Here is a 26,464-nt window from a genome sequence, read left to right as displayed (position 1 = left end):
CTGAGTGGGCATTCTATGTTACATGTCTAGTTTGTCTAGTTCTATGTTCGGCCTGATATGGTTCTCAATCAGAGGCAGGTGTTCGTCATTGTCTCTGATTGGGAACCATATTTAGGTAGCCTGGGTTTCACTGTGTGTTTGTGGGTGATTGTTCCTGTCCTTAGTGTTAGTTTGCACCAGTTTAGGCTGTTTCGGTTTTCATTACGTTTATTATTTTGCACTGTTTGTATTTAGATTTGTGTTGCTATAGTCACAATAAACATGGATCGTAATCTACATGCCGCATTTTGGTCCGACTCTCCTTCTCATCAAGAAAACCGTTACACTTCCTGTGATGTAGGTGTCTTGAAGGGCAGGTAGTTTGCCCCCGGTGTTGCGTTGTGCATACCGCACCACCCTCTGGAGAGCCTTGCTGTACCAGGCGGTGATACAGCTCGACAGGATTCTCTCGATTGTGCATCTGTAAAAGTTTGTGAAGGTTTTAGGTGACAAACCAAATTTCTTCAGCCTCCTGAGGTTGAAGAGGCGCTGTTGCGCCTTCTTCACCACACTGTGTGGGTGGACCATTTCAGTTTGTCTGTGATGTGTATGCCAAGGAACTTAAAACTTTCCACCTTCTCCACTACTGTCCCTTCGATGTGGATAGGGGGGTGCTCCCTCTGCTGTTTCCTGAAGTCCACGATCATCTTCTTTGTTTTGTTGACATTGAGTGAGAGGTTGTTTTCCTGACACCAAACTCCGAGTGCCATTACCATCTCCCTGTAAGCTGTCTCGTCCTTACTAACTCACCGCGTCAGTGTATAGATAGATCAATGTTATTCTCTGAGGCTGCCCGGATCATTTCCCAGTCCGCGTGATCAAAACAATCTTGAAGCGTGGATTCCGATTGGTCAGACCAGCGTTGAATGGTTCTAGTCACGGGTACATCCTGTTTGAGTTTCTGCCTTTAAGACGGTTGGAGCAAGATGGAGTCCTGATTGCCGAAGGGAGGGCCTTGTATGCATTGCGGAAGTTAGAGTAGCAGTGATCGAGTGTATTGTCCGCACGAGTGCTGCAATCAATATGCTGATAGAATTTAGGTAGCATTGTTCTCAAATTTGCTTTGTTAAAACCCAGAGTCACAATAAATGCAGCCTCCAAGATATATGTTTTCCAGTTGACATAGAGCCCAATGAAGTTCCTTGAGGGCCGTCGCATTGTCTGCTTGAGGGGGTATTATACACAGCTGTGATGAAAACTGACGAGAATTCTCTTGGGAGATAATATGGCCAGCATTTGATTGTAAGGAATTCTAGGTCAGGTGAGCAGAAGGACTTGAGTTCCTGTATGTTGTTATGATTACACCATGAGTTGTTAATCATGAAGCATACAGTCGTGGCCAATAGTTTTGAGAATGACACATATTAATTTCCACAAAGTTTGCTGCTTCAGTGTCTTTAGATATTTTTGTCAGATGTTAATATGGAATACTGAAGTATAGTTATAAGCATTTCATAAGTGTCAAAGGCTTTTATTGACAATTACATGAAGTTGATGCAAAGAGTCAATATTTGCAGTGTTGACCCTTTTTCAAGACCTCTGCAATCTGCCCTGGCATGCTGTCAATTAACTTCTGGGCCACATCCTGACTGATTCAGCCCATTCTTGCGTAATCAATGCTTGGAGTTTGTCAGAATTTGTGGGTTTTTGTTTGTCCACCCGCCACTTGAGGATTGACCACAAGTTCTCAATGGGATTAAGGTCTGGGGAGTTTCCTGGCCATGGACCCAAAATATCAACGTTTTGTTCCCCGAGCCACTTAGTTATCACTTTTGCCTTATGGCAAGGTGCTCCATCATGCTGGAAAAGGCATTGTTTGTCACCAAACTGTTCCTGGATGGTTGGGAGAAGTTTCTCTCGGAGGATGTGTTGGTACCATTCTTTATTCATGGCTGTGGTGTTAGGCAATATTGTGAGTGAGCCCACTCCCTTGGCTGAGAAGCAACCCCACACATGAATGGTCTCAAGATGCTTTACTGTTGGCATGACACAGGACTGATGGTAGCTCTCACCTTGCCTTCTCCGGACAAGATGCCCCAAACAATCGGAAAGGGGATTCATCAGAGAAAATCACTTTACCCCAGTCCTCAGCAGTCCAATCCCTGTAACTTTTGCAGAATATCAGTCTGTCCCTGATGTTTTTCCTGGAGAGAAGTAGCTTCTTTGCTGCCCTTCTTGACACCAGGCCATCCTCCAAAAGTCTTGCACTCACACCTGCCTGCTGCCATTCCTGAGCAAGCTCTCTACTGGTGGTGCCCCGGTCCCGCAGCTGAATCAACTTTAGGAGAAGGTCCTGGCGCTTGCTGGACTTTCTTGGGCGCCCTGAAGCCTTCTTCACAACAATTGTACTGCTCTCCTTGAAGTTATTGATGATCCGATAAATGGTTGATTTAGGTGCAATCTTACACGGAACCCAAACCGGCTGCGCGCTTGCGCTATCGTGCATACATATATTTTGTCCCTCTACACAAAACGCGATCACGACACGCAGTTTAAAATATCAAAACAAACTCTGAACCAATGACATTAATTTGGGGACAGGTCGGAGAGCATTAAACATGTATGGCATTTTAGCTAGTTAGCTTGCACTTGCTAGCTCATTTGGCCTATTTAGCTAGCTTGCTGTTGCTAGCTAATTTGTCCTGGGGTATAAACATTGAGTTGTTATTTTACCTGAAATGCACAAGGACCTCTACTCTGACAATTAATCCACACATAAAACAGCCAACCGAATAGTTTCTAGTCATCTCTCCTCCTTCCAGGCTTTTTCATCTTTGAACTTATTTTGTGATCCATCTAAACTTTCATAGTATTACCACGACAACCGGCAACAAAGTTCGTCTTTCAATCACCCACGTGGGTATAACCAATGAGGAGATGGCACGTACCTGCTTCTATAAACCAATGAGGAGATGGGAGAGGCATGACTTATAGCGCGATCTGTGTCAGAAATAGGAATGACTTCTTTTTTTAGCCCTTGGCATTGCAGATGCATGTTGGCGCGCGTATTGTGGGTGCAAAAATTGAATAACATGAATTTCTACATTTTATTTTGCGGCGCACGCGACGTGACCGGTCTGGTCAGCATGTTACTGGCAGCAATAGCCCTTTTTGTGCAAAGCTATGATGACGGCACATGTTTCCTTGCAGGTAACCATGGTTGAAAGAGGAAGAACAATGATTCCAAGCACCACCCTCCTTTTGAAGCTTCCAGTCTGTTATTCGAACTCAATCAGCACTACAGCCTTGTCAACACTCACACCTGTGTTAACGAGAGAATCACTGACATGATGTCAGCTGGTCCTTTTGTGGCAGGGCGGAAATGCAGTGGAACTGTTTTTTGGGGATTCAGTTCATTTGCATGGCAAAGAGGGACTTTGCAATTAATTGCAATTCATCTGATCACTCTTCATAACATTCTGGAGTGTATGCAAATTGCCATCATACAAACTCAGGCAGCAGACTTTGTGAAAATTTATATTTGTGTCATTCTCAAAACTTTTGGCCACGACTGTACACCCCGCCCTTCTTCTTCCCAGAGAGGTGTTTATCTCTGTCAGTGCGATGCATGAAGATGCCCGGTGGCTGAACCGACTCCGACAACGTATCCCAAGAGAGCCATGTTTCCGTGAAACAGAGGATGTTACAGTCTTTGATGTCTCTCTGGAAGGCAATTTTGTCTACCTTGTTGTCAAGAGACTGGACATTGGTGAGTAGTATACTCGGAAGCGGTGGGCGGTGTCCACGCCTACAGAGCCTGACCAGGAGGCCGGTCCCTATGCCTCTTCTGCGGCGACATTGTTTTGGGTCGGCTGCTGGGATTAGATCCACTGTCCCGGGTGGTGAACAAAGGATCTGCTTCGGGAAAGTCGTAGTCCTGGTCGTAATGCTGGTAAGTTGACGTCGCTCTTAAATCCAATAGTTCTTCCTGGCTGTATGCAATAATACTTTAGATTTTCTGGGCTAACAATGTAAGAAATAATACAGAAAATAACTAAATACTGCATAGTTTCCTAGGACTCGAAGCAAGGCGACCATCTCTGTCAGCGCCATCTTCATGAAACAATACAAAATAACAAACATGAGAAGCATTCTGAACACGAGAGATAACAATACCACCTAATGACTGATGACAACTGAGGGTGAAATAAAGGGGGTGTAATCAAGGAGAAAATTATGACCAGGTGTGTGCAATGATGGGGAACAAGTGTGCGTAATATAATAGCCAGTTCCGGTGGTTAGTAGACCGGTGACGTTGAACGCTGGAGGGAGCAGGAGTAGGTGTGACAATATGCTTAAGTCCCGTGCCATTATTTTATTTTACTTGATTTTATAGTAAGAATAATATAATTGATAATAGCTGAATAAAATAGAAAGGATATTTTTCCCATTGCAGAGCATATGAAGTGGCTATGTTGAGCGTAAAAGTGATCACTTGAAACAGGTCCTATATGCTAGCTTTAATAGTTATTTGGCAACTTTAGTTGTGAGTGATACAAAACATAGAATGTCTTAGAAATCAGGCTGCTTCGGTTTTATAGCGGAACATGTGCTTAATATGAGCAGCTGAGAAAGAAATATAAGAACACTTATTTCACTCAACGCGGCAGGTAGCCTACTGGTTAGAGTGTTGGGTCAGTAACCGAAAGGTTGCTGGATCGAATCCCCGAGCTGACAAGGTAAAAATCTGTCATTCTGCCCCTGAACAAGGCAGTTAACCCACTGTTCCCCGGTAGGCGGTCATTGTGAATATGAATTTGTTCTTAACTGACTTGCCTAGTTAAATAAAGGTTAAATAAAACATTAAAAAATAATAATAATACAGTCCACACTCAAAGGCAATTACTCAAATTTATTAGGCTAGACTCATTATGTACCAAAGACATCTTAAATCAGTTTTGTTTTATGTTTAATATGCGGTAGTAAATGTATTTACAATCATCATTTTAATTAATTTTTTTTTTCAGCTTGGGGTAATAAGCCTATGCATAAACTCAAATATGCGTTTGGTTGTTTTTAATTAGTCATCGCCTGAGAAAGCGCTGTCCATTTTGTTATGTTAGGCTTTGAAACAACATCCACAACAACCATGTTTTATACTATTTCAACCTGCTTCACATTGATCATCACAGTGAGGTGAGTTTTAAAAGTATGGTAGGCCTTCTGTTTTGATGATGTGTTTGATGTGATTTTCTATTGCATTTGCATGTCAGAGTGGTTAGAGGGACAATAGAGCCCTGAGTACCAGGCCATTAGGACCTGATGGAGGGACAATAGAGCCCTGAGTACCAGGCCATTAGGACCTGATGGAGGGACAGTAGAGCCCTGAGTACCAGGCCATTAGGACCTGATGGAGGGACAGTAGAGCCCTGAGTACCAGGCCATTAGGACCTGATGGAGGGACAATAGAGCCCTGAGTACCAGGCCATTAGGACCTGATGGAGGGACAATAGAGCCCTGAGTACCAGGCCATTAGGACCTGATGGAGGGACAGTAGAGCCCTGAGTACCAGGCCATTAGGACCTGATGGAGGGACAGTAGAGCCCTGAGTACCAGGCCATTAGGACCTGATGGAGGGACAATAGAGCCCTGAGTACCAGACCATTAGGACCTCATGGAGGGACAGTAGAGCCCTGAGTACCAGGCCATTAGGACCTGATGGAGGGACAATAGAGCCCTGAGTACCAGGCCATTAGGACCTGATGGAGGGACAGTAGAGCCCTGAGTACCAGGCCATTAGGACCTGATGGAGGGACAGTAGAGCCCTGAGTACCAGGCCATTAGGACCTGATGGAGGGACAGTAGAGCCCTGAGTACCAGGCCATTAGGACCTGATGGAGGGACAATAGAGCCCTGAGTACCAGACCATTAGGACCTCATGGAGGGACAATAAATCCCTGAGTACCAGGCCATTAGCACCTGATGGAGGGACAATAGAGCCCCGAGTACCAGACCATTAGTGACCTGATGGAGGGACAATGGAGCCCTGAGTACTAGGCCATTAGGACCTGATGGAGGGACAATAGAGCCCTGAGTACCAAGCCATTAGGAGCTGATGGTAGTTAGTAACTTGGGTACTACCAAAGCATGTCCAGAGTGCATAAAAGGAGTACTGTAACTCAACGGTCTCGTGGAATTTTACTGCCGTCATGACTGCTGGTGTGGCGGTAATACGGTCACTGCAACAGCCCTAGGCTCAATGTCTTCATCCTTATGTACTAAATAGAGAGTAGACTCATCTTTTTACCCTCTTCACTCTTTTCCCTCCCTCCCTCCCCCCAGTTGGAGCTGAACTGCCAGGTGATGTTCCGTAACTACCAGAGGAAGACAGACATGGACGAGCCCCCGCTGGTGGACTTCGGAGGGGAGGGGGACGATGACAAGAGCACTAAGAGGAAGAACAAGGACCCCCTGTATGTTCACATGGAGGAGGAGTTCTACCGTTACGGAGTCAAGATGGAGTGGCTCATGATCCACCGCATCCTCAACCACAGGTAGCGCACACACAGGCACCTGGGATAAATCAAATAAAATAAAATGTATTTATATAGCCCTTCGTACATCAGCCGATATCTCAAAGTGCTGTACAGAAACCCAGCCTAAAACCCCAAACAGCAAGCAATGCAGGTGTAGAAGCACGGTGGCTAGGAAAAACTCCCTAGAAAGGCCAAAACCTAGGAAGAAACCTAGAGAGGAACCAGGCTATGTGGGGTGGCCAGTCCTCTTCTGGCTGTGCCGGGTGGAGATTATAACAGAACATGGCCAAGATGTTCAAATGTTCATAAATGACCAGCATGGTCGAATAATAATAAGGCAGAACAGTTGAAACTGGAGCAGCAGCACGGCCAGGTGGACTGGGGACAGCAAGGAGTCATCATGTCAGGTAGTCCTGGGGCATGGTCCTAGGGCTCAGGTACTCCGAGAGAGAGAAAGAAAGAGAGAAGGAGAGAATTAGAGAATGCACACTTAGATTCACACAGGACACCGAATAGGACAGGAGAAGTACTCCAGATATAACAAACTGACCCTAGCCCCCGACACATAAACTACTGCAGCATAAATACTGGAGGCTGAGACAGGAGGGGTCAGGAGACACTGTGGCCCCATCCGAGGACACCCCCGGACAGGGCCAAACAGGAAGGATATAACCCCACCCACTTTGCCAAAGCACAGCCCCCACACCACTAGAGGGATATCTTCAACCACCAACTTACCATCCTGAGACAAGGCTGAGTATAGCCCACAAAGATCTCCGCCATGGCACAACCCAAGGGGGGGCGCCAACCCAGACAGGACGACCACATCAGTGAATCAACCCACTCAGGTGACGCACCCCTTCCAGGGATGGCATGAGAGAGCCCCAGTAAGCCAGTGACTCAGCCCCTGTAATAGGGCTAGAGGCAGAGAATCCTAGTGGAAAGAGGGTAACCGGCCAGACAGAGACAGCAAGGGCGGTTCGTTGCTCCAGAGCCTTTCCGTTCACCTTCCCACTCCTGGGCCAGACTACACTCAATCATATGACCCACTGAAGAGATAAGTCTTCAGTAAAGACTTAAAGGTTGAGAGCGAGTTTGCGTCTCTGACATGGGTAGGCAGACCGTTCCATAAAAATGGAGCTCTATACGAGAAAGCCCTGCCTCCAGCTGTTTGCTTAGAAATTCTAGGGACAATTAGGAGGCCTGCGTCTTGAGACCATAGCGTACGTGTAGGTATGTACGGCAGGACCAAATCAGAGAGATAGGTAGGAGCAAGCCCATGTAATGCTTTGTAGGTTAGCAGTAAAACCTTGAAATCAGCCCTTGCTTTGACAGGAAGCCAGTGTAGAGAGGCTAGCACTGGAGTAATATGATCACATTTTTTGGTTCCAGTCAGGATTCTAGCAGCCGTATTTAGCACTAACTGAAGTTTATTTAGTGCTTTATCCAGGTAGCCGGAAAGTAGAGCATTGCAGTAGACACACGCTAACACACACACTCACACACCTGGGATACACACGCTAACATGCACACCTGGGATACACACGCTAACACTCACACACCTGGGATACACACGCTAACACACACACGCCTGGGATACACACGCTAACACACACACGCCTGGGATACACACGCTAACACACACACGCCTGGGATACACACGCTAACACACACACACCTGGGATACACACGCTAACACACACACCTGGGATACACACGCTAACACACACACACCTGGGATACACACAATAACACACACACACACCTGGGATACACACGCTAACACACACACGCACACACCTGGGATACACACGCTAACATGCACACCTGGGATACACACGCTAACACACACACAAGCCTGGGATACACACGCTAACACACACACAAGCCTGGGATACACACGCTAACACACACACAAGCCTGGGATACACAAGCTAACACACACACAAGCCTGGGATACACAAGCTAACACACACACAAGCCTGGGATACACAAGCTAACACACACACAAGCCTGGGATACACACGCTAACACACACACAAGCCTGGGATACACACGCTAACACACACACCTGGGATACACACGCTAACACACACACACCTGGGATACACACGCTAACACACACACACACCTGGGATACACACGCTAACACACACACACCTGGGATACACACGATAACACACACACCTGGGATACACACGCTAACACACACACACACACACCTGGGATACACACGCTAACACACACACACACACACACACACACACACACACACAGGCGTGTCAAAGTCAGTTCTGTAAAGGAAAAGGCTGTTTATTTGTTGTAAAAATGGCAATAATTTGTTTAACACCTCTGTACCCTATTTGTATCAATACAGATGTAAACCATAATATCATCATTCTCCTTCCCCTCCTCCTCTCTCCAGTGTGGATAAGAGGAACAACGTGCACTACCTGATCAAGTGGAGGGATCTGGCCTACGACCAGGCCTCCTGGGAGAGTGAGGAGATGGACATCCCAGAGTACGACCAATACAAGCAGACCTACTGGAACCACAGGTGCACACACACACACACACACACACACAAACATGCACATACTCACCCTTGCATGCACACAAAACTCTGACAACTCTGCCTATAGCAACCTAGAGTAACCTGAAGCAATAATCTAATCCTTTTCATGTCTTTCATATTTCTCTACCTTCCCCCTCTTCCATCTCTCTCTCTCAGAGAGTTGATGTTGGGAGATGAGGGCAGGCCTGGTAAGAAGCTGAAGAAGATAGCTAAAGTGAAGAAGAGTGAGAAACCCCCTGCTAACCCTGTGGTGGATGTAAGTACGGGTACTTCCTTGTTCCTTTTCATGTGAATCGTCCAAATCTCCAATTCACATTGATTCATGATTCTGTGATGTAATTGAAGATGTTTATCTTCCACTTCCCCTCCAGCCCACCATCAAGTTTGACCATCAGCCAGACTACCTGGACACTACAGGGGGAACGCTGCACCCCTACCAGCTGGAGGGTCTCAACTGGCTGCGTTTCTCCTGGGCTCAGGCCACTGACACTATACTGGCTGATGAGATGGGTCTAGGCAAGACTGTCCAGACCGCTGTCTTCCTCTACTCACTCTACAAAGAGGTGTGTTGGTAGGGTCTGTATTGGGGTCTGTGTGTGCTGGATAGGCAAAAGGATGTGGTCATCTGATTCCACAGCGATGTGTTTCAGAGTGTGTGTGTGTGTGAAAGAGATATCTTGTGTGTATGTAAGTTTGTGTCTCTCGTCCAGTCTGCCTTCCCTTGTCAATAATTTCAGTGGGGGTACTGCCAAACCCTGGACAAACAATAAAACCGCCCATTAAAGGGATCTAGTCCAAAAAGAGTGACTCTGTCCTAAAGGCAGGCTGGGACAAATGCAAGCAAAGTCCACCTAGTCTTATCAGAAGGCTAGGTTGAGTTATTACCCTACTGCTAAATACCTAGCGACGTGAATGATCAGTCCAATGTTAGGGGATAAGGGCAGAGCATCTAAATCAGACTTAGGCACTTCTCTTTTCTGATTCACCTGAAGTGTTTTACTCACTCACCTATTAACCCCTGATCTTCCACCTCTCCAGGGTCATTCAAAGGGCCCGTTCCTGGTGAGCGCCCCCCTGTCCACCATCATTAACTGGGAGAGAGAGTTTGAGTTGTGGGCCCCGGACATGTACGTGGTTACCTACGTAGGAGACAAGGACAGCAGAGCCGTCATCAGAGAAAACGAGTTCTCCTTCGAGGGTAATGCCATCCGGGGGGGCAAGAAGGCCTCTAAGATGAAGGTGAGAGACGAGTGGGATGGGAGGATGGGGAGACTGATAATGTGCGGTCATGTTTGTTGTTGTTGTTGATTTTTTTCTCATTGTATCTTTATTGTTACCTCCTAATCCTCTGCCCCCTCCCTCTCGCTCTGTCCCCCTGCAGAAAGACTCATCGGTGAAGTTCCATGTCCTGCTGACGTCCTATGAGCTGATCACTATAGACCAGGCTGTGCTGGGCTCCATAGACTGGGCCTGTCTGGTGGTGGATGAGGCACACAGGCTGAAGAACAACCAGTCAAAGGTCAGACACACACCAGTACAATAACCATTATAGTCATAACCAGTATCATAACCATTATAGTCTTAACCAGTACCATAACCATTATAGTCATAACCATTAGTCATAACCATTATAGTCATAACCAGTACCATAACCATTATAGTCATAACCAGTACCATGACCATTATAGTCTTAACCAGTACCATAACCATTATAGTCATAACCATTAGTCATAACCATTATAGTCATAACCAGTACAATAACCATTATAGTCATAACCAGTACAATAACCATTATAGTCTTAACCAGTACCATAACCATTATAGTCATAACCATTAGTCATAACCATTATAGTCATAACCAGTACCATAACCATTATAGTCATAACCAGTACCATAACCATTATAGCCATAACCAGTACCATAACCATTATAGTCATAACCAGTACCATAACCACTATAGTCATAACCATTATAGTCTTAACCAGTACCATAACCATTATAGTCATAACCAGTACAATAACCATTATAGTCATAACCATTATAGTCATAACCAGTACCATAACCGTTATAGTCATAACCATTAGTCATAACCATTATAGTCATAACCAGTACCATAACCATTATAGTCATAACCAGTACCATAACCATTATAGTCATAACCAGTACAATAAGCATTATAGTCATAACCAGTACAATAACCATTATAGTCTTAACCAGTACCATAACCATTATAGTCATAACCAGTACAATAACCATTATAGTCATAACCATTATAGTCATAACCAGTACCATAACCGTTATAGTCATAACCATTAGTCATAACCATTATAGTCATAACCAGTACCATAACCATTATAGTCATAACCAGTGCCATAACCATTATAGTCATAACCAGTACCATAACCATTATAGTCATAACCAGTACCATAACCGTTATAGTCATAACCATTAGTCATAACCATTATAGTCATAACCAGTACTATAACCATTATAGTCATAACCAGTACCATAACCATTATAGTCTTAACCAGTACAATAACCATTATAGTCATAACCAGTACAATAACCATTATAGTCATAACCAGTACCATAACCGTTATAGTCATAACCATTAGTCATAACCATTATAGTCATAACCAGTACCATAACCATTATAGTCATAACCAGTACAATAACCATTATAGTCATAACCAGTACAATAACCATTATAGTCATAACCAGTACCATAACCGTTATAGTCATAACCATTAGTCATAACCATTATAGTCATAACCATTAGTCATAACCATTATAGTCATAACCAGTACAATAACCATTCTAGTCATAACCAGTACAATAACCATTATAGTCTTAACCAGTACCATAACCGTTATAGTCATAACCATTAGTCATAACCATTATAGTCATAACCAGTACCATAACCATTATAGTCATAACCAGTACCATAACCATTATAGCCATAACCAGTACCATAACCGTTATAGTCATAACCATTAGTCATAACCATTATAGTCATAACCAGTACCATAACCATTATAGTCATAACCAGTACCATAACCATTATAGTCTTAACCAGTACCATAACCATTAGAGACATAACCAGTACCATGACCATTATAGTCATAACCATTAGTCATAACCATTATAGTCATAACCAGTACCATAACCATTATAGTCATAACCAGTACCATAACCATTATAGTCTTAACCAGTACCATAACCATTAGACACATAACCAGTACCATGACCATTATAGTCATAACCAGTACCATAACCATTAGACACATAACCAGTACCATGACCATTATAGTCATAACCAGTACCATAACCATTAGAGACATAACCAGTACCATAACCATTATAGTCATAATCAGTACCATAACCATTATAGTCTTAACCAGTACCATAACCATTATAGACATAACCAGTACCATAACCATTATAGACATAACCAGTACCATAACCATTATAGTCATAACCAGTACCATAACCATTATATTCATAACCAGTACCATAACCATTATAGTCATAACCAGTACCATAACTATTATAGTCATAACCAGTACCATAACCATTATAGCCATAACCAGTACCATAACCATTATAGCCATAAACATTATAGTCATAGCCATTATAGTCATAACCAGTACCATAACCATTATAGTCATAACCAGTACCATAACCATTATAGCCATAACCATTATAGTCATAACCAGTACCATAACCATTATAGCCATAGCCAGTACCATAACCATTATAGTCATAACCAGTACCATAACCATTATAGCCATAACCAGTACCATAACCATTATAGTCATAACCAGTACCATAACCATTATAGCCATAACCAGTACCATAACCATTATAGCCATAAACATTATAGTCATAGCCATTATAGTCATAACCAGTACCATAACCATTATAGTCATAACCAGTACCATAACCATTATAGTCATAACCAGTACCATAACCATTATAGCCATAGCCATTATAGTCATAACCAGTACCATAACCATTATAGCCATAACCTGTACCATAACCATTATAGTCATAACCAGTACCATAACCATTATAGTCATAACCAGTACCATAAACATTAGAGACATAACCAGTACCATAACCATTATAGTCATAACCAGTACCATAACCATTATAGTCATAACCAGTACCATAACCATTATAGTCATAACCAGTACCATAAACATTAGAGACATAACCAGTACCATAACCATTATAGTCATAACCAGTACCATAACCATTATAGTCATAACCATTAGAGTCATAACCAGTACCATAACCATTAGAGACATAACCAGTACCATAACCATTATAGTCATAACCATTAGAGACATAACCAGTACCATAACCATTAGAGACATAACCAGTACCATAACCATTATAGTCATAACCAGTACCATAACCATTAGAGACATAACCATTATAGTCATAACCATTAGAGACATAACCAGTACCATAACCATTAGAGACATAACCAGTACCATAACCATTAGAGACATAACCAGTACCATAACCATTAGAGACATAACCAGTACCATAACCATTAGAGACATAACCAGTACCATAACCATTAGAGACTTAACCAGTACCTTAACCATTATAGTCATAACCAGTACCATAACCATTATAGTCATAACCAGTACCATAACCATTATAGTCATAACCAGCTTGTCCCAAAGTGTTGTCTTGACTATGTGCTTAGGGTTGTTGTCATGTTGTAAGGTGAACCTTTGCCCCACTCTGAGGTCCTGAGTGCTCTGAAGCAGGTTTTCATCAAGGATCTCTCTGCACTTTGCTCCGTTCATCTTTCCCTCCATCCTGAATAGTGTCCCAGTCCCTGCCGCTGATAAACGGGATGGTGCCAGGTTTCCTCCAGACGTGGCTCTTGGCATTCAGTCCAAAGAGTTCAATAATGGTTTCATCAAACCAGAGCATCTTGTTTCTCATGGTCTGAGAGTCTTTAGGTGGCTTTTTGGCAAACTTCAAGTGGGCTGTCATGTGCTTTTTACTGAGGAGTGGCTTCCGTCTGGCCACTACCGTGAAGGCCTGATTGGTGGAGTGCTGCAGATATTATTGTCCTTCTGAAAGGTTCTGCCATCTCCACAGAGGAACTCTGGAGCTCTGTCAGAGTGACCACCTGGTTCTTGGTCACCTCCCTGATCAAGGCCCTTCTCCCCTGACTGCTCAGTTTTTCCGGGCAGCCAGCTCTAGGAAGAGTCTTAGTGGTTCCAAACTTCTTACATTTAAGAATGATGGAGGCCGCTGTGTTCTTGGGGACCTTCAATGATGCAGACGTTTTTTGGTACCCTTCCCCAGATCTGTACCTTGACACAATCCTGTCTTGGAGCTCTACGGACAATTCCTTCGACCTCACGGCTTGGTTTTTGTTCTGACATGCACTGTCAACTGTGGGACTTTATATAGGCAGGTGTGTGCCTTTCCAAATCATGTCCAATCAATTGAATTTACCACAGGTGGACTCCAATCAAGTTGTAGAAACATCTCAAGAATGATCAATGGAAACAGGATACACCTGAGCTCAATTTTGAGACTCATAGCAAAGGGTCTGAATACATATGTAAATAAGGTATTTCTGTTTTTATTTTTAATGTGTAAACCTTTCTAAAAACTTGTTTTCACTTTGTCATTATCGGGTATTGTGTGTAGATTAGTGAGATAAAAAAAATAATTTAATACATTTTAGAATAAGGCTGTAATGTAACAAAATGTGGAAAAAGTCAAGGGCTCTGTTAACTTTTCGAATGCACTGTAACCAGTACCATAACCATTAGAGACATAACCAGTACCATAACCATTATAGTCATAACCAGTACCATAACCATTATAGTCATAACCAGTACCATAACCATTATAGTCATAACCAGTACCATAACCATTATAGTCATAACCAGTACCATAAACATTAGAGACATAACCAGTACCATAACCATTATAGTCATAACCAGTACCATAACTATTATAGTCATAACCATTAGAGACATAACCAGTACCATAACCATTATAGTCATAACCAGTACCATAACCATTAGAGACATAACCAGTACCATAACCATTATAGTCATAACCATTAGAGACATAACCAGTACCATAACCATTAGAGACATAACCATAAGAGACATAACCATAACCATTAGAGACATAACCAGTACCATAACCATTAGAGACATAACCAGTACCATAACCATTAGAGACATAACCAGTACCATAACCATTAGAGACATAACCAGTACCATAACCATTAGAGACATAACCAGTACCATAACCATTAGAGACATAACCAGTACCATAACCATTAGAGACTTAACCAGTACCTTAACCATTATAGTCATAACTAGTACCATAACCATTATAGTCATAACCAGTACCATAACCATTATAGTCATAACCAGTACCATAACCATTAAAGTCATAACCAGTACCATAAACATTATAGTCATAACCAGTACCATAACCATTATTTTTCTAACCAGTACCATAAACATTATAATATGACATATCCTTGCATACTAAATACAGCGTTTATTAGTATAGTTATGGTTATGGTTATGGTTATGGTTATAACCTGTCAAAGATGAGAGATCACCCTGTTTTGTGAAGAAGACAGCGGAAGCATAAAACGCTGTCTCTATCTCTCTCTCTGTGTAGTTCTTTAGGATTCTGAATAACTACCCTCTCCAGCACAAGCTGCTGCTGACTGGTACACCTCTACAGAACAACCTGGAGGAACTCTTCCACCTGCTCAACTTCCTCACCCCAGTGAGATTCAAGTCAGTATGCCTACACTACTGTGGGTGTGGGTGTGTGTGTGTGTGAGTGAGTGCTGCTATTGTTTAGTGTTTTGTAGTCCTGATGTTTCCTTTTGAACAAATCCAGTAACCAAAACAATAACAAAAGTCCCCCCCCCCCTCTTCTCTCCCTCTCTGCTCTGCAGTAACCTAGAGGGATTCCTGGAAGAGTTTGCTGACATCGCCAAAGAAGACCAGATCAAGAAGTTGCATGACATGCTGGGACCACACATGCTCAGGAGACTGAAGGCCGACGTCTTCAAACACATGCCCACCAAAACAGAGCTCATCCTACGAGTGGAGCTCAGCCCCATGCAGAAGTAAGTGATGAGGAGGACGAGGGGAGGGTGGGGAGGATGGTACTAGCAATCAAATCAAATTCGCCACATACACAGTTTACAGCAGGTCTAAAAGGTGCAGCGAAATGCTTACTTGCTATCTCCCTCAACAATACAGTACAATCAGTGCTAGCACATGCTAATGAGTGGAGAAGAAGTATAGAAAATAAGTAAATAGAGGATTGAATATCAGTAGTGTAGTGTTGCAGAAGTCTCATGTTGGCTTCTATTTCTTGTTTTCTGGTATTAATTTAATTGTGTGATGCAGGAAGTACTACAAGTTCATCTTGACACGTAACTTTGACGCCCTGAACACCCGCGGAGGAGGAAACCAAGTGTCCCTGCTCAACGTGGTCATGGACCTCAAGAAGTGTTGCAACCACCCCTACCTCTTTCCCGGAGCCGCAATGGTACGATCTCAACCCATTCTCTGAGACATGGGCCATACCATTGATTCGGTGCTTGAAGGATGGCATGTGTTTGTATACGAGTAAATGTTGTCTTGAATGTATATGATTTTGTTGGTTATATTTCCAGAACTAAACCTAATGTACTAAACAGAATGTGTTAAGATGCTTTGATCTGGATGCAGTCTGCTTGATGATGAGCTTTAATTAATGAATTGACAGATGTTTGATTGATTTCCTGCAGGAGGCGCCAAAGATTCCAAACGGAATGTACGAGGGCAGTGCCCTCACAAGGGCTTCTGGGAAACTGACTCTGCTGCAAAAGATGATGGTTAAACTCAAGGAGGGAGGACATAGAGTGCTCGTCTTCTCTCAGGTACACACACACACACACACACACACACACACACACACACACACACACACACACACACTAACTGTCTCTGTCTCCTGGTAGATGACTAAGATGTTGGACCTGCTGGAGGACTTCCTGGAGAACGAGGGTTATAAGTACGAGAGGATTGATGGAGGTGTAACGGGGGGCATGAGACAAGAGGCCATCGACCGCTTCAACGGTGAGACACACACACATGGGTTCATGGATACACTAACAACAGCACAATTGGAACAGTAACTTTAACTGGGAAAAAATATTAAATGGAAGTATCTATTTGTCTTTTGTCCCCTCCCTCCCTCTTTCTCTCCCTTCTCCTCTCTCTCTCCCTTCTCCTCTCCCTCTCTCTCTCCCTTCTCCTCTCCCTCTCTCTCTCCCTTCTCCTCTCTCTCTCTCTCTCTCCCTTCTCCTCTCTCTCTCTCTCTCCTCAGCTCCTGGCGCCCCTCAGTTTGCCTTCCTGCTCTCTACCAGAGCGGGAGGTTTGGGCATCAATCTGGCAACCGCCGATACTGTCGTCATCTACGACTCCGACTGGAACCCCCACAACGACATCCAGGTACACACACACACACACACACACACACACACTTGACGCACGCCTCCTGCTCATCTCTCCTCTTCCAATCTCTTCCCCTCTCTCTCAGGCATTCAGCAGAGCTCACAGGATTGGTCAGAATAAGAAGGTTATGATCTATCGCTTCGTTACCAAGGCGTCTGTGGAAGAGCGGATCACTCAGGTAAACCCAATATACCAAGGCCTACCAGACTCATACAGAGTGGTAGGTAAAAGACAGACACTAATTCTCCTCTCATCCTCTCCTGCAGGTGGCTAAGAAGAAGATGATGTTGACCCACCTGGTGGTACGTCCTGGGCTGGGCAGTAAGACAGGTTCCATGTCTAAACAGGAGCTGGATGACATCCTCAAGTTTGGAACAGAGGAGCTGTTCAAGGACGAGCTGGGAGAGGGTGAGTCATTAACTACTAACCATAACCAGGTCAGTCCACTCCAAACAGGTAGTCATTCCCGTTGTCGGGGGCCGTAATGCCCGCTGGTTTTCCTTCAAACTAACAACCTGGAAACTAGGTGTGTGGCCTCTCCAGTCTTTCTTACACACTCTTTCATTGTATGCCACTCTCTTTCCTTGTCCCTTTCCGTCTCAGGGGACAACAAGGAGGATGACAGCCAGGTCATCCATTATGATGACAAGGCCATAGACAGACTGCTGGACAGGAACCAGGAGTCAGAGTCCACTGAGGACACAGAGATCCAGAGCATGAACGAGTACCTCAGCTCCTTCAAAGTGGCCCAATACGTCGTCAAGGACGAGGAGGAGGAGGTGTGTGTGTGAGAGAGATACTATGGAAGGTGATGAACAGGAGAGATGACCCATAATTCTTAGTCTGTGTTATTACACTTGTATGTGTTTGTATGCAAGTTCTTCAAACATTGCTAACCTGTGTATGTGTGTGTTTATTTGTATACGTGTTATTCCATCATTGCTCACGTGTGTGTGCGTTAGTATACGAGTTCTTCCATCATTGCTCACCTGTGTTTGTATTTGTGTGTGCGTTAGTATACGAGTTCTTCCGTCATTGCTAATCCGTGTGTGCGTTAGTACACAAATTCTTCTATCATTGCTCACCTGTGTGTGTTAGTTAGTACACCAGTTCTTCATCATTGCTAACTTGTGTGTGTTAGTTAGAACACAAGTTCTTCATCATTGCTAACCTGTGTGTGTGTGTGTGTTAGGTAGTATACGAGTTCTTCCATCATTGCTAACCTGTGTGTGTGTGTTAGGTAGTATACGTGTTCTTCCATCATTGCTAACCTGTGTGTGTGTGTTAGGTAGTATACGGGTTCTTCCATCATTGCTAACCTGTGTGTGTTAGTTAGTATACAAGTTCTTCCATCATTGCTAACCTGTGTGTGTTAGTTAGTATACGAGTTCTTCCCATCATTGCTAACCTGTGTGTGTGTGTTAGGTAGTATACGAGTTCTTCCATCATTGCTAACCTGTGTGTGTGTGTTAGGTAGTATACGTGTTCTTCCATCATTGCTAACCTGTGTGTGTTAGGTAGTATAGGGGTTCTTCCATCATTGCTAACCTGTGTGTGTTAGTTAGCAATGATGGAAGAACTTGTATACTAACTTGTGTGTGTTAGTTAATATACGAGTTCTTCCATCATTGCTAACCTGTGTGTGTGTGTTAGTTAGTATACGAGTTCTTCCCATCATTGCTAACCTGTGTGTGTGTGTTAGTTAGTATACAAGTTCTTCCATCATTGCTAACCTGTGTGTGTTAGTTAGTATATGAGTTCTTCCATCATTGCTAACCTGTGTGTGTGTTAGTATACAAGTTTTTTCCACAATTGCTAACCTGTGTGTGTGTGTGTGTTAGGTAGTATACAAGTTCTTCTATCATTGCTAACCTGTGTGTGTTAGTTAGTATACAAGTTCTTCCATCATTGCTAACCTGTGTGTGTGTTAGTATACAAGTTCTTCCATCATTGCTAACTTGTGTGTGTTAGTTAATATACGAGTTCTTCCATCAATGCTAACCTGTGTGTGTGTGTGTTAGGTAGTATACGAGTTCTTCCATCATTGCTAACCTGTGTGTGTGTGTTAGGTAGTATACGTGTTCTTCCATCATTGCTAACCTGTGTGTGTGTGTTAGGTAGTCAAATCAAATTTTATTTGTCACATACACATGGTTAGCAGATGTTAATGCGAGTGTAGCGAAATGCTTGTGCTTCTAGTTCCGACAATGCAGTAATAACCAACAAGTAATCTAACTAACAATTCCAAAACTACTGTCTTGTACACAGTGTAAGGGGATAAAGAATATGTACATAAGGATATATGAATGAGTGATGGTACAGAGCAGCATAGGCAAGATACAGTAGATGGTATCGAGTACAGTATATACATATGAGATGAGTATGTAAACAAAGTGGCATAGTTAAAGTGGCTAGTGATACATGTATTACATAAGGATACAGAGTACAGTATATACGTATGCATATGAGATGAATAATGTAGGGTAAGTAACATTATATAAGGTAGCATTGTTTAAAGTGGCTAGTGATATATTTACATCATTTCCCATCAATTCCCATTATTAAAGTGGCTGGAGTTGAGTCAGTGTCAGTGTGTTGGCAGCAGCCACTCAATGTTAGTGGTGGCTGTTTAACAGTCTGATGGCCTTGAGATAGAAGCTGTTTTTCAGTCTCTCGGTCCCAGCTTTGATGCACCTGTACTGACCTCGCCTTCTGGATGATAGCGGGGTGAACAGGCAGTGGCTCGGGTGGTTGATGTCCTTGATGATCTTTATGGCCTTCCTGTGACATCGGGTGGTGTAGGTGTCCTGGAGGGCAGGTAGTTTGCCCCCGGTGATGCGTTGTGCAGACCTCACCACCCTCTGGAGAGCCTTACGGTTGAGGGCGGAGCAGTTGCCGTACCAGGCGGTGATACAGCCCGCCAGGATGCTCTCGATTGTGCATCTGTAGAAGTTTGTGAGTGCTTTTGGTGACAAGCCGAATTTCTTCAGCCTCCTGAGGTTGAAGAGGCGCTGCTGCGCCTTCTTCACAATGCTGTCTGTGTGTGTGGACCAATTCAGTTTGTCTGTGATGTGTATGCCGAGGAACTTAAAACTTGCTACCCTCTCCACTACTGTTCCATCGATGTGGATAGGGGGGTGTTCCCTCTGCTGTTTCCTGAAGTCCACAATCATCTCCTTAGTTTTGTTGACGTTGAGTGTGAGGTTATTTTCCTGACACCACACTCCGAGGGCCCTCACCTCCTCCCTGTAGGCCGTCTCGTCGTTGTTGGTAATCAAGCCTACCACTGTCGTGTCGTCCGCAAACTTGATGATTGAGTTGGAGGCGTGCGTGGCCACGCAGTCGTGGGTGAACAGGGAGTACAGGAGAGGGCTCAGAACGCACCCTTGTGGGGCCCCAGTGTTGAGGATCAGCGGGGAGGAGATGTTGTTGCCTACCCTCACCACCTGGGGGCGGCCCGTCAGGAAGTCCAGTACCCAGTTGCACAGGGCGGGGTCGAGACCCAGGGTCTCGAGCTTGATGACGAGCTTGGAGGGTACTATGGTGTTGAATGCCGAGCTGTAGTCAATGAACAGCATTCTCACATAGGTATTCCTCTTGTCCAGATGGGTTAGGGCGGTGTGCAGTGTGGTTGAGATTGCATCGTCTGTGGACCTATTTGGGCGGTAAGCAAATTGGAGTGGGTCTAGGGTGTCAGGTAGGGTGGAGGTGATATGGTCCTTGACTAGTCTCTCAAAGCACTTCATGATGACGGAAGTGAGTGCTACGGGGCGGTAGTCGTTTAGCTCAGTTACCTTAGCTTTCTTGGGAACAGGAACAATGGTGGCCCTCTTGAAGCATGTGGGAACAGCAGACTGGTATAGGGATTGATTGAATATGTCCGTAAACACACCGGCCAGCTGGTCTGCGCATGCTCTGAGGGCGCGGCTGGGGATGCCGTCTGGGCCTGCAGCCTTGCGAGGGTTAACACGTTTAAATGTCTTACTCACCTCGGCTGCAGTGAAGGAGAGACCGCATGTTTTCGTTGCAGGCCGTGTCAGTTGCTCTGTATTGTCCTCAAAGCGGGCAAAAAAGTTATTTAGTCTGCCTGGGAGCAGGACATCCTGGTCCGTGACTGGGCTGGATTTCTTCCTGTAGTCCGTGATTGAATGTAGACCCTGCCACATGCCTCTTGTGTCTGAGCCGTTGAATTGAGATTCTACTTTGTCTCTGTACTGACGCTTAGCTTGTTTGATAGCCTTGCGGAGGGAATAGCTGCACTGTTTGTATTCGGTCATGTTACCAGACACCTTGCCCTGATTAAAAGCAGTGGTTCGCGCTTTCAGTTTCACGCGAATGCTGCCATCAATCCACGGTTTCTGGTTAGGGAATGTTTTAATCGTTGCTATGGGAACGACATCTTCAACGCACGTTCTAATGAACTCACACACCGAATCAGCGTATTCGTCAATGTTGTTGTCTGACGCAATACGAAACATGTCCCAGTCCGCGTGGTGGAAGCAGTCTTGGAGTGTGGAGTCAGCTTGGTCGGACCAGCGTTGGACAGGCCTCAGCGTGGGAGCCTCTTGTTTTAATTTCTGTCTGTAGGCAGGGATCAACAAAATGGAGTCGTGGTCAGCTTTTCCGAAAGGGGGGCGGGGCAGGGCCTTATATGCGTCGCGGAAGTTAGAGTAACAATGATCCAAGGTCTTTCCACCCCTGGTTGCGCAATCGATATGCTGATAAAATTTAGGGAGTCTTGTTTTCAGATTAGCCTTGTTAAAATCCCCAGCTACAATGAATGCAGCCTCCGGATGAATGGTTTCCAGTTTGCAAAGAGTTAAATAAAGTTTGTTCAGTGCCATCGATGTGTCTGCTTGGGGGGGGATATATACGGCTGTGATTATAATCGAAGAGAATTCTCTTGGTAGATAATGCGGTCTACATTTGATTGTGAGGAATTCTAAATCAGGTGAACAGAAGGATTTGAGTTCCTGTATGTTTCTTTCATCACACCATGTCGCGTTAGTCATAAGGCATACGCCCCCGCCCCTCTTCTTACCAGAAAGTTGTTTGTTTCTGTCTGCGCGATGCGTGGAGAAACCCGTTGGCTGCACCGCTTCGGATAGAGTCTCTCCAGTGAGCCACGTTTCCGTGAAGCAAAGAACGTTACAGTCTCTGATGTCCCTCTGGAATGCTACCCTTGCTCGGATTTCATCAACCTTGTTGTCAAGAGACTGGACATTGGCAAGAAGAATGCTAGGGAGTGGTGCACGGTGTGCCCGTCTCCGGAGTCTTCCATCATTGCTAACCTGTGTGTGTGTTAGGTAGTATATGAGTTCTTCCATCATTGCAAACCTCTGTGTGTTAGTTTATATATGAGTTATTCCATCATTGCAAACCTGTGTGTGTTAGTATATGAGTTATTCCATTATTGCTAACCTGTGTGTGTGTTAGGTAGGATACGGGTTCTTCTATCATTGCTAACCTGTATGTTAGTTCGTTTATGAGTTCTTCCATCATTGCTAACCTGTGTGTGTGTGTGTGTGTGTGTGTTAGTTAGTATACGAGTCCTTCCATCATTGCTAACCTGTGTGTATGTTAGTATACGAGTTCTTCCATCATTGCTAACCTGTGTGTGTTAGTTAGTTTACAAGTTCTTCCATCATTGCTAACCTGTGTGTGTTAGTTAGTATATGAGTTTTTCCATCATTGCTAACCTGTGTGTGTGTTAGTTAGTATACGAGTTCTTCCATCATTGCTAACCTGTGTTAGTTAGTATATGAGTTCTTCCATCATTGCTAACCTGTGTGTGTGTTAGGTAGTATACGAGTTCTTCCATCATTGCTAACCTGTGTGTGTGTTAGGTAGTATACAAGTTCTTCCATCATTGCTAACCTGTGTGTGTGTTAGTTAGTATACGAGTTCTTCCATCATTGCTAACCTGTGTGTGTGTGTTAGTTAGTATATGAGTTCTTCCATCATTGCTAACCTGTGTTAGTTAGTATATGAGTTCTTCCATCATTGCTAACCTGTGTGTGTGTTAGGTAGTATACGGGTTCTTCTATCATTGCTAACCTGTATGTTAGTTCGTTTATGAGTTCTTCCATCATTGCTAACCTGTGTGTGTGTGTGTGTGTGTGTGTGTGTGTGTGTGTGTTAGTATACGAGTCCTTCCATCATTGCTAACCTGTGTGTATGTTAGTATACGAGTTCTTCCATCATTGCTAACCTGTGTGTGTTAGTTAGTTTACAAGTTCTTCCATCATTGCTAACCTGTGTGTGTTAGTTAGTATATGAGTTCTTCCATCATTGCTAACCTGTGTGTGTGTTAGTTAGTATACGAGTTCTTCCATCATTGCTAACCTGTGTGGGTATGTTAGTATACAAGTTCTTCCATCATTGCTAACCTGTGTGTGTGTTAGTTAGTATACGAGTTCTTCCATCATTGCTAACCTGTGTGTGTTAGTTAGTATATGAGTTATTCCATTATTGCTAACCTGTGTGTGTGTTAGGTAGTATATGAGTTCTTCCATCATTGCAAACCTCTGTGTGTTAGTTAGTATATGAGTTCTTCCATCATTGCTAACCTGTGTGTTTGTGTGTGTGTGTTAGGTAGTATACGGGTTCTTCCATCATTGCAAACCTGTGTGTGTTAGTTAGTATATGAGTTATTCCATTATTGCTAACCTGTGTGTGTTAGTTAGTATATGAGTTATTCCATTATTGCTAACCTGTTTGTGTTAGTTAGTATATGAGTTCTTCCATCATTGCTAACCTGTGTGTGTGTTAGTATACGAGTTCTTCCATCATTGCTAACCTGTGTGTGTGTGTTAGGTAGTATACGGGTTCTTTTATCATTGCTAACCTGTGTGTTAGTTTGTTTATGAGTTCTTCCATCATTGCTAACCTGTGTGTGTGTGTGTGTGTGTGTGTGTGTGTGTGTGTGTTAGTTAGTATACGAGTTCTTCCATCATTGCTAACCTGTGTGTGTTAGTTAGTATACAAGTTCTTCCATCATTGCTAACCTGTGTGTGGGTATGTTAGTATACGAGTTCTTCCATCATTGCTAACCTGTGTGTGTTAGTTAGTATACAAGTTCTTCCATCATTGCTAACCTGTGTGTGTGTTAGTTAGTATACAAGTTCTTCCATCATTGCTAACCTGTGTGTGTTAGTTAGTATACGAGTTCTTCCATCATTGCTAACCTGTGTGTGTGTGTTAGTATACGAGTTCTTCCATCATTGCTAACCTATGTGTGTGTGTGTGTGTGTGTTAGGTAGTATACGGGTTCTTCCATCATTGCTAACCTGTGTGTGTTAGTTAGTATATGAGTTCTTCCATCATTGCTAACCTGTGTGTGTTAGTTAGTATACGGGTTCTTCCATCATTGCTAACCTGTGTGTTAGTTCATTTATGAGTTCTTCCATCATTGCTAACCTGTGTGTGTGTTAGTATACGAGTTCTTCCATCATTGCTAAGCTGTGTGTGTGTTAGTGTACGAGTTCTTCCATCATTGCTAACCTGTGTGTGTTAGTTAGTATACGGGTTCTTCCATCATTGCTAACCTGTGTGTGTTAGTTAGTATACGAGTTCTTCCATCATTGCTAAGCTGTGTGTGTGTTAGTGTACGAGTTCTTCCATCATTGCTAACCTGTGTGTTAGTTCATTTGAGTTCTTCCATCATTGCTAACCTGTGTGTTAGTTAGTATATGAGTTCTTCCATCATTGCTAACCTGTGTGTGTTAGTTAGTATACGAGTTCTTCCATCATTGCTAACCTGTGTGTGTGTTAGTTAGTATACGACTTCTTCCATCATTGCTAACCTGTGTGGGTGAGTTAGTATACAAGTTCTTCCATCATTTTTAACCTGTATGGGTATGTTAGTATATGAGTTCTTCCATCATTTTTAACCTGTATGGGTATGTTAGTATACAAGTTCTTCCATCATTGCTAACCTGTGTGTGTGTGTGTGTGTGTGTGTGTGTGTGTGTGTGTGTGTGTGTGTGTGTGTGTTAGTATACGAGTTCTTCCATCTAGGCTAAGCTGTGTGGGTGTGTTAGTATACGAGTTCTTCCATCATTGCTAACCTGTGTGTGTGTGTGTGTGTGTGTGTGTGTGTGTGTGTGTGTGTGTGTGTGTGTGTGTGTGTGTGTGTGTGTGTGTGTGTGTGTGTGTGTGTGTGTGTGTGTTAGTATACGAGTTCTTCCATCTAGGCTAAGCTGTGTGGGTGTGTTAGTATACGAGTTCTTCCATCATTGCTAACCTGTGTGTGTGTGTCCAGGAGGAGGAGGTGCAGCGTGAGGTGATTAAACAGGAGGAGTCAGTAGACCCAGACTACTGGGAGAAACTGCTGAGACACCACTATGAGCAGCAGCAGGAGGACCTGGCCCGTAACCTGGGAAAGGGAAAGAGGACCCGCAAGCCTGTGAACTACAACGACGGCTCTCAGGAGGAACGAGGTAGTAGACGGGGTACAGAACAGCGCTGCACAATGCAACCTTTTTTACCTACTCTGTGTGTGTGGATGTGGACGTGTGTTTATGTGTGTGGTAGGTAGGGTGTGTGGGATTGTGTATCTTTCATGTTATGTTGGAGCATGTGAGTGTGTGTTTGTGTTTGTACTAAATATTTGTCCATGTCCCATCTCTGTCCTCTGTTTTTTGAGGTGTTTCTAGTAGTATTCTAGGATTAAGCATGGGCATGATGTTTCCTTCCTACTGTCTCAGTACTCTCTCCTATCTGTCTCTAACAAGATTAGGGTCAATTCCAATTCAGGAAGGGAATTGAAATTCAATTAATGTTTGAAAAATGCCCATTGACAAGAAAGTTACCCCAACCTTGTTAATGACTTTGGTATTGACTAGTTTAGT

At 43.7% G+C, this 26,464-nt stretch overlaps 1 protein-coding gene across 5 annotated transcripts in view; it reads left to right on the top strand.

The window, feature by feature from the left end:
- The window catches only part of LOC110509399 (ATP-dependent chromatin remodeler CHD4), a 55,002-nt gene that overhangs the window by 15,474 nt on the left and 13,064 nt on the right, over nt 1–26,464 (top strand). Inside the window, exons 1-17 of one of the 5 annotated variants that reach the window (XM_090225491.1) lie at nt 3,689–3,931; nt 6,322–6,533; nt 8,941–9,072; nt 9,247–9,346; nt 9,462–9,653; nt 10,129–10,329; nt 10,472–10,609; nt 15,775–15,896; nt 16,061–16,234; nt 16,521–16,662; nt 16,904–17,035; nt 17,117–17,234; nt 17,485–17,609; nt 17,698–17,790; nt 17,879–18,020; nt 18,216–18,391; nt 25,876–26,065. In XM_090225491.1, the coding sequence (XP_090081617.1) occupies nt 3,695–3,931; nt 6,322–6,533; nt 8,941–9,072; nt 9,247–9,346; nt 9,462–9,653; nt 10,129–10,329; nt 10,472–10,609; nt 15,775–15,896; nt 16,061–16,234; nt 16,521–16,662; nt 16,904–17,035; nt 17,117–17,234; nt 17,485–17,609; nt 17,698–17,790; nt 17,879–18,020; nt 18,216–18,391; nt 25,876–26,065 (2,626 nt within the window). In that variant the 5' untranslated portion in view covers nt 3,689–3,694. Of the gene's footprint in view, nt 1–3,688; nt 3,932–6,321; nt 6,534–8,940; nt 9,073–9,246; nt 9,347–9,461; nt 9,654–10,128; nt 10,330–10,471; nt 10,610–15,774; nt 15,897–16,060; nt 16,235–16,520; nt 16,663–16,903; nt 17,036–17,116; nt 17,235–17,484; nt 17,610–17,697; nt 17,791–17,878; nt 18,021–18,215; nt 18,421–25,875; nt 26,066–26,464 lie in introns of those variants that run through there. The other 4 variants (XR_016492851.1, XR_016492849.1, XM_036969169.2 and 1 more) reach the window with 4 other exon arrangements.

Source organism: Oncorhynchus mykiss, chromosome 3 (genome assembly GCF_057628025.1).
Source record: "Oncorhynchus mykiss isolate SJ-2025 chromosome 3, ASM5762802v1, whole genome shotgun sequence".
In the NCBI taxonomy this organism is placed as follows: domain Eukaryota; kingdom Metazoa; phylum Chordata; class Actinopteri; order Salmoniformes; family Salmonidae; genus Oncorhynchus; species Oncorhynchus mykiss.
The sequence above is the reverse complement of the archived record's forward strand: the minus strand, read 5'-3'. Positions and strand labels throughout refer to the sequence as shown.